Source organism: Camarhynchus parvulus, chromosome 29 (genome assembly GCF_901933205.1).
Source record: "Camarhynchus parvulus chromosome 29, STF_HiC, whole genome shotgun sequence".
Taxonomy (NCBI): domain Eukaryota; kingdom Metazoa; phylum Chordata; class Aves; order Passeriformes; family Thraupidae; genus Camarhynchus; species Camarhynchus parvulus.
In genome coordinates this window covers 269347-277533 of record NC_044599.1, presented here as the reverse complement: position 1 = coordinate 277533, position 8187 = coordinate 269347, and the positions used below count along the sequence as shown (strand labels likewise).

General features: G+C 51.7%; 1 protein-coding gene across 1 annotated transcript; it reads right to left on the bottom strand.

The window, feature by feature from the left end:
- Positions 1-1288: 1288 nt before the first annotated feature.
- HOXC12 (homeobox C12) lies at positions 1289-7336 on the bottom strand. The gene is made up of 3 exons (XM_030967268.1): positions 6766-7336; positions 4701-4718; positions 1289-1524 (listed from the first exon to the last, which is right to left on the bottom strand). The coding sequence occupies exons 1-3, from the start codon at positions 7334-7336 to the stop codon at positions 1289-1291; spliced, it is 825 nt and encodes a 274-aa protein (XP_030823128.1).
- Between the last annotated feature and the right edge of the window lie 851 nt (positions 7337-8187).

Sequence of the window (8187 nt, the reverse complement as noted above, 5' to 3'; positions counted from 1 at the left end):
AAATTCCTTCATTCCAACAAAAAAAAAATTTTCTATTTTCCACCCAAATTAAAGATCCTCTAGGATTCCACCTCGATTTCCCCCCCGATTTCCTTCATTTCGGCCAAAACAATTTCCCATTTTCCACCCAAATTAAAGATTCTTTAGGGCACCGCTTCGATTTTCCCATTTCCCCCCTCAAATTCCTTCATTCCAACCAAACAAAAATTACATTTTCCACCCCAAATTCCTTCATTTGCACCGAAAAAATTCCCCTTTTCCGCCCAAATCACCCATTCTTTGACACCACCTCGATTTTCCCTTTTTTTCCCTGAATTCCTTCATTCCGATTTGAAATTCCCCGTTTTCCCAAATCCACCCGAATCGCCGATTCTTTCTGACGCCGCCTCCTTTTCCCTCCGTTTTCCCCCCAAAAAATTCCCGAATTTCCGCTGCTTTTCCCCCCTCCGAACCCCGAACCCCCCCTCGTTAATCCCAGGCGGGGATTTTGGGGTGAAATCCGAGAATTCCGGGTTCTCCTCGCTGAGCTCGGCCTGGCAAAGCTCCCGCCAAACCTCCCCTTCCTCCTCCTCCTCCTCCTCCTCCTCCTCCGCTCCCAACATTTACAATTCATCCTCATTTGCATCCCCAGCTCCGAGTCCATGCGGGGCTTTTGGGGGCGGAAAAAAAAAATCTCGTTTTTTTCCTCGTTTTTTCCTCATTTTCTCCTCGTTCTTTCCTCGTTCTTTCCTCGTTTTTTTTCCTAATTTTTTTCTCATTTTTTTCCTCATTTTTTCCTAATTTTTTCCTCATTCTTTCCTCGTTTTCCCCTCATTCTTTCCTCATTCTTTCCTCATTCTTTCCTCATTTTTTCCCTCTGTTTTTTCCTCATTCTTTCCTCATTCTTTCCTCGTTTTTTCCCCTCATTCTTTCCCCTCATTCTTTCCTCATTTTTCCCTCTGTTTTTCCTCATTCTTTCCTCATTCTTTCCTCTGTTTTTTCCTCATTTTTTCCTCATTCTTTCCTCATTCTTTCCTCATTTTCCCCTCTGTTTTCCCTCATTCTTTCCTCATTCTTTCCTCATTCTCTTCTTTTCCCTCATTCTTTCCTCTTTTTTCCCCTCTTTTTTTCCCTCATTCTTTCCTCATTTTCCCCTCCTTGCTTCCCTCACTTTTCCCCTCGTTTTTTCCCCCTCATTCTTCCCTCACTCCATCCTCCTTTCCCCCGCCGTTTCCGCCGCTTTTCTTTCACCCGAAAATTCGATTTTTTTCTTTTTCTCCGTTTTTTTTTTTTTTTTTTTTTTTCCCCTCTAAAAGAAGCTGAGCGCCTGCTCGCGGAGGAGGAGCCTTTTCTTCTTCATGCGGCGGTTCTGGAACCAGATCTTGACCTGCTGGTCGCTGAGGTTCAGGCGGTCCGAGAGCTCGCGGCGGCGCTGCCGGGTGATGAATTCGTTCACCAGGAATTCTCCCTCCAGCTCCGCCAGCTGCAGCTTCGAGTACGGCTTGCGCTTCTTGCGCGAGCGCGTGTGCAGCGGGTACCAGGGCGCTCCTGCCGCGAAACGAACCCAAAAACCCCGAAATCGCGGCTTTCCCCGCCAAAAAACCGCGATTTTCCATCGCTTTAATGCGGCGAAAACAACAACAACAACAAAAAAAAGCGCGGCGGCCTTGCCGCGTTTTCGGCGGAAAAAAAAAACCTCCCCGAAACGAACGAATGTTCGTTTTCCCGTTAAAAAACTTCCCCGAAATGCTTCATTTTCCCTTTTTCCATAAAAACCTCCCCGAAATGCTTTCATTTTCCCTTTTTTCCTAAAAACCTCCCCGAAATGCTCCATTTTCCCTTTTTCCCGCTAAAAGCCTCCCTGAAATGCCCATTTTCTATAAAAAACCTCCCCGAAATGCTCCATTTTCCCTTTTCTTCCCTATGCCCATTTTCCATAAAAACCTCCTAAATGCTTTATTATTTTTCTGTAAAAAGCCACCCTGAAATGCCCATTTTCTATAAAAAACCTCCCCGAAATGCTCCATTTTCCCTTTTTTCCGCTAAAATCCTCGCTGAAATGCCCATTTTCTATAAAAACTTCCTAGAAATGCTCCATTTTTCTTTATTTTTCTGTAAAAATCCTCCCTGAAATGCCCATTTTCTATAAAAAACCTCCCCGAAATGCTCCATTTTCCCTTTTTCCGCTAAAAACCTCTTTTCCATAAAACCTCGCTAAAATGCTCATTTTTTTCTGTAAAATAAAAACTTCCTAGAAATGCTCCATTCCTTTTTTGCTTCTTTATTTTTCTGTAAAAAACCTCCATTTTGTTTATTTTCTGTAAAAATCCTCCCTGAAATGCCCATTTTCCCATAAAAACCTCCCCGAAATGCTCCATTTTCCTTTTTTCGGCTAAAAAATCCTCTCCGAAATGTCCGATTTTCCCTTTTTTTCTCCATAAAACCCTCCCCAAAATGTCCCTTTTCTCCTTTTCCTCCCCCCAAATCCTTTTTATTTTCCCATTTTTCCCCCAAATTCTCTCCCTAAAATTCCATTCCCCCGTGACCCCGCAGTCCCCAAAGCTTTGGGGTCGCGGGAAATTCAGAATTTTCCCCCAAAAAAATTGGGACAAAAACCCCAAAATCCGTGACTGCCCCCAAATCCCAGCTCGGAGATTTTTCATTTTTGGGTTTTTTTTTTTAATTTCCATTTTTTCCCAAAAACCCCGGCTTGGTTTTGCTTTCCAAATCTCATTTTCCTCTCATTTTCCCCCTTTTTTTTCTCCCCCGTGACCCCGAAATCTCTTCCCGAGTTTGGATTTTTTGGGCGGATTTTCCCTTTTTTCCCCTTTTTTCCGCCCCTCCGGCCGCGGTTTTTATGGGATATTTTTTTTTTTTTTTTTTTTAATGGTTTTTCTTTTAAAAGCAGCGGCCGCGCCCCATAAAACATTCGGGATTTCGCTGCTACCCCTAGCGGCCTGACCCCACAGCGCCCAAACCCCACATTTCACCCCAAAAAGCCCAAAAAAAAACCCCAAAAAAATCCCCATTCCAGCGCTGTACCCCGCTGAACCCAAAATTCCCCATCCAAAACCCCCTAAATCACCCCAAAATCCCCTAAAATACCCCAAAATCCCCTAAAATACCCCAAAATCCTTCCAAAACACCCCAAAATCCCCTAAAATATCCCAAAATCCCCTAAAATACCCCAAAATCCCCTAAAACACCCCAAAAAAACCCCAAAAATCTCATTTTTTGCGCCTTCTCGCCGCTGCCAAGGTTCGGGGGTGACACCAACCCCGCCGAACCCCAAATTTGCCCAAAACCACGAAAAATAAACCCCCCCAAAATTTCTTTTTTTTGGTTTTTAGGGCTTTCCCAGCCGCAGCGAACCCCAAATCCCCTCCAAAAACCCTTCAAAAAACCAAAAACCTCCAAAAAAAACCCCAAAAAAACTCCAAAAACCCTCCAAAAAAAAACCCCCAAAAAAACTCCAAAAACCCTCCAAAAAAACCCCCAAAAAACTCCAAAAACCCTTCAAAAAAACCCAAAAAAACCCTCCAAAAACCCTTCAAAAAAACCCAAAAAACCCCTCCAAAAACCCTTCAAAAAAAAAAAAAACCCAAAATCCCTAAACCCTTCCCAAATCCACCCCAAAAAACTACAAAAATCCCTCAAAAACACCCCCAAAACACCCCAAGCTCCTCCAATAGCCCCAAAAACCCCTCAAAAACCCCAAATCCCCCCAAAAACCCTAAATCCCCCCAAAAACCCCAAATCCCCCCAAAAAACCCAAATCCCCCAAAAAACCCCAAATCCCCCCAAAAACCCCAAATCCCCCTTTCTTTTGGGAACTCTGCGCATTCGGGGGCGAGCCCGACCCCACAAAACCCCAAATTCTCTGGGAAAATCCTTCCAAAAATCGCCAAAACCTCCCAAAATCCCCCCAAAAAACACCCAAAAACCAACCCAAAAAAAACCCCAAAAACCAACCCAAAAAAAAACCTAAAAGCCGACCCCCAAAAACCCCAAAAACCAACCAAAAAACCCCTAAAAACCGATCCCAAAAAACCCTAAAACCAACCCAAAACCGCCAAAAACCAACCCAAAAAAAACCTAAAAACCAACCCCCAAAAAAACCCCAAAAACCAACCCAACAAAACCCAAAACCAACTAAAAAAAACTAAAAACCAACCCCAAAAAACCCTAAAAACCGACCCAAAAACGCCAAAAACCAACCCCAAAAAAAACCCTAAAACCAACCCAAAAAAAACCCTAAAAACCGACCCAAAAAAAAACCAAAAACCAACCCAAAAAACCCCAAAAACCAACCCCAAAAAAACCCAAAAACCAACCCAAAAACCCCTAAAAACCAACACCAAAAAAACCCTAAAAACCGACCCAAAAAACCCCAAAAACCGACCCAAAAAACCCCTAAAACCAACCCCAAAAAAACCCAAAAACCAATCCAAAAACCCCTAAAAACCAACACCAAAAAAACCCTAAAAACCGACCCAAAAAACCCCAAAACCAACCCAAAAACCCAAACCCCCATTTTCAGAACGTGCCCACCCCAGCCAGGCTCAGCGCTGACCCCAACCCCGCCGTGTCCCCTTTATTCCCATGGACACACCCGAAAAAAATCCTTCCCAAAAACCCCAAAAATCCTCCAAAAATCCCCAAATCCACCCCAAGAAAAAAACCCCAAAAAAAACCCAAAAAATTCAATTTCCGGGCTCAACCCCCGCCCGTGCTCAGGGCTGCGGCAGCCGCGCTCCGTCCCCTTCATCCCCAGGGAAAAATCCCTCAAAAACCCTAAAACCCCCCCCAAAAAACCCAAAAAATCCCCCCAAAAATCCCAAATCCCCCAAAGCCCCCAAATTTTCAGGCTCCCTGCGCTCAGGGTGACACCAACCCCAGCAAACCCCAAATTCCCGGGGCAATCCCTTCCAAACCCCTCCAATCCCCATCGCAAAACCCTGTAAAACCCCCCAAAAAACCCAAAAACCACCAAAAAAAAACCCCAAAACCACAAAAATCCCCAAAAAACCCCCAAAAATCCCATTTCAGGCTCTCACCAGCGCTGCCCACGTTCAGGGGTGACCCCAAATGGAACGCGTCCCCTTTATTCCAAAACTCCTCCAAAATCCCTCTAAATCCCCTAAAAAAAACCCCAAACCCCCCAAAAACCCCAAATCCACCCCAAAAACCCCAAATCCACCCCAAAAAGCCCAAATCCCGTTCTGTCCCCTCCGTTCCCTGGTGACTCCAACCCCGACGTGTCCCCCTCATCCCCGGGGAGAACCTCGCAGCGCCCGCCAAAGAAAAAGGGCTAAACCCCCCAAAAACCCCAAACCCACCCCAAAATGCCGCTCCTATTCTCTCACCAATCCCAAAACCCCCCAAAACCCAAAACCCCCAAAAATCCCCAAATAACCCCAAAAATCCCATTTTCTCACCACTTCTCCCCACGTTCAGGGGTCACACCAGCCCCGCCAGATTCGCTTCATTCCCGGGTAAAACCCACCACAAATCCCCCTCAAAAAAACCCAAAAATACCCCAACCCTCCCCAAAAAACACCCCAAAACCCCCAAAACCCCAAAAACCAAAAAGAAACCCCAAAAAATCCCATTTTCTCACCCCCTCTCCCCGTGTTTAGGGGCGGCACCAGCCCCGCCGCATCCCCTCCATTCTCGGGGAAAACCTTTCTAAAACCCGCCAAGAAAATCCTCCGAAACCCCAAAATGACCCCAAATCAACCCTAAAAAACCCCCAAAATCCCAAAGAAAACCCAAAACCACCAAACACACCGCAAAAAACCCCAAAAACCCCAAACCCCGCTGTCTCCTCATGTCCAGGGGCGGCACCAGCCCCGCGCGTCCCCTTCATTGCCGGGGAAAACGCTTCTTAAATCCCTTCAACGCCCACCAAAAAAACCCCAAAGAAACCCCAAAAAAACCTCCAAAACCACCCCAAAAAACTAAAAAAAAACCCAAAACCACCCCAAAAAAACCCAAATTCCGTTCTCTCACCCGCTCCGCCCGCGCTGAGCGCTGACAGCAGCCCGGGCACGTCCCCTTCGTTCCCGGGGAAAACCTTTCCAGTACCCACAACGAAAACCCCAAAATCACCCCAAAAACTCCCCAAAAAAACCCCAAAACCACCCCAAAACCCGCCCGAAAAACCCCAAAAATCTTAAAACCCCAAAACCACCCCACAAAAAACCCAAATCCCGTTCTCTCACCCGCTCCGCCGGCACCCAGCGGTGACAGCAGCCCGGGCGCGTCCCCTTCATTGCCGGGGACAACCCTTCCAACAGCCACAACAAAAACCCCAAAACTCACCCCAAAAAAAACCCAAAAAACGCCAAAACTCACCCCAAAAAAACCCAAAAAACCCCAAAACCACCCCAAAAAACCCCCAAAACCCCAAAAACCCCGCAGCCCCGTTCTCTCACCCGCTCCGCCGGCACCCAGCGGGGACAGCAGCCCGGGCGCGTCCCCTTCATTGCCGGGGAAAACCCTTCCAACAGCCACAACGAAAACCCCAAAACTCACCCCAAAAAACCCCAAAAAACCCCAAAACCACCCCAAAAAACCCCCAAAACCCCCAAATCCCGTTCTCTCACCCGCTCCGCCCGCGCTGAGCGCTGACAGCAGCCCGGGCTCGTCCCCTTCGTTCCCGGGGAAATCCTTTCCAGTACCCACAACAAAAACCCCAAAACTCACCCCAAAGAACCCAAAACCCCCAAAACCACCCCAAAAAAACCCAAAAAACCCCAAAACCCCGCAGCCCCGTTCTCTCACCCGCTCCGCCGGCGCCCAGCGGGGACAGCAGCCCGGGCGCGTCTCCCTTGGCGGCCTCGGCGAGCAGCGCGGATCCCGAATCCGCCTCCAGGCCGGGGCAGCTCTGCGCCTCCTGCGCGCCGCCCTCGGCGCCGCCGAACTCGAACTTGCCGAATCCGCCGCCGAGGGTGCCCAGAGCGCCGGGGTTGGTGCCCAGAGCGCCAGGGTTGGTGCCCACATGGGGGCTCGGGCCGCTCCCCGCTGCCGGCGGCTCCAGCGGCAGCAGCGCCGCGTCCCGGCCCTCGCGGCCCTTGGCGTCGCCGTCGCGGTAGCAGCACTTGCCCTCGTCGGGCCGGGCGAGCTCGCAGGCGCGGCCGAAGCCCAGGTAGGGCTGCGGGTACGGCCCGCAGGGCTCCGAGGGCGCCCAGGCGGGCAGCGAGGCGAAGTTGTCCCGCCGCGGGTACGGCAGCGACGGCAGCGCCGGGATTTGGCCGCCGGACGCGCGGAAGTTGGGGAAGTAGAAGGCGTCGCCCGTGTGGATGTTGAGGAGCGGCCCCACGAAGCCGGGGTTCAGCAGGTTGTGCTCGCCCATGGTCCGCGGGGCCGCCCCCGGAGCGGCGGGGACGGCGGGGACACCGGGGACACCGGGGGGACACCGGGGGGACACCGGGGGGACACCGGGGAGAACGGGGGAACGTGGAGAACCGGGGAGAATGGGGGAGAATGGGGACGCCGGGGACAGCGGGGATACCGGGGGGATCAGGGAGAACCGGGGGGAACGGGGAGAATGGGGGAGAATGGGGCAAGCGGGGGGAACGGGAGGAAAAGAGGAGGGGACCGGGAGGAACCGGGGGGACACCGTGGGGAGCGGGGAAAAGCGGAGGGAGCGGGAGGAACCGGGGGAAACCGGGGGATCAGGAAGGAGCGGGGAGAGTCAGGGGAGCCGGGGGAAATGGGGGAAACAGGGGAAAACCGGGGGAAACCGGGGGAAATGGGGGAAACCGGGGGAAATGGGGCAAACCGGAGGTAGAGCGGCGTTCAGCGGTACCGGAGCGCGCAGGAACCGGGAGGAACCGGGGGGGAGATCGGGGGTAAAACGGGGTTCAGCCGCTCCGGAGCACGGGAGGAACCGGGGGGAAATCGTGGGGGAACCGGGGTGAAAATGGGGTTCAGCAGCCCCGGAGCGGGGGAACCGGGGGAACTGGGGAAACCGGGGAACCGGGGAACCGGGGGAACCGGGGGAACCGGGGGAACCGGGCGGAGCGGCCCCGAGCGGGGCTCCGGGGCTGCTGCGGCCGCTGCGGCGCGGCCCCGGCCATGGGGCGCCGTTAAAAGGCTCGGCCCGCGCCCATCGGCCCCGGCGCCGCCGTCACGTGGGGCCCGCCCGGCCCGGGGGTCCCTCGGTGTCCCCTCCCCCGGTGTCTCCCCGGTGTCCCTCCCCCC

Excerpts from the sequence above, each read along its gene's own strand:
- HOXC12 (XM_030967268.1), bottom strand. The coding sequence starts at position 7,336 with ATGGGCGAGCACAACCTGCTGAACCCCGGCTTCGTGGGGCCGCTCCTC.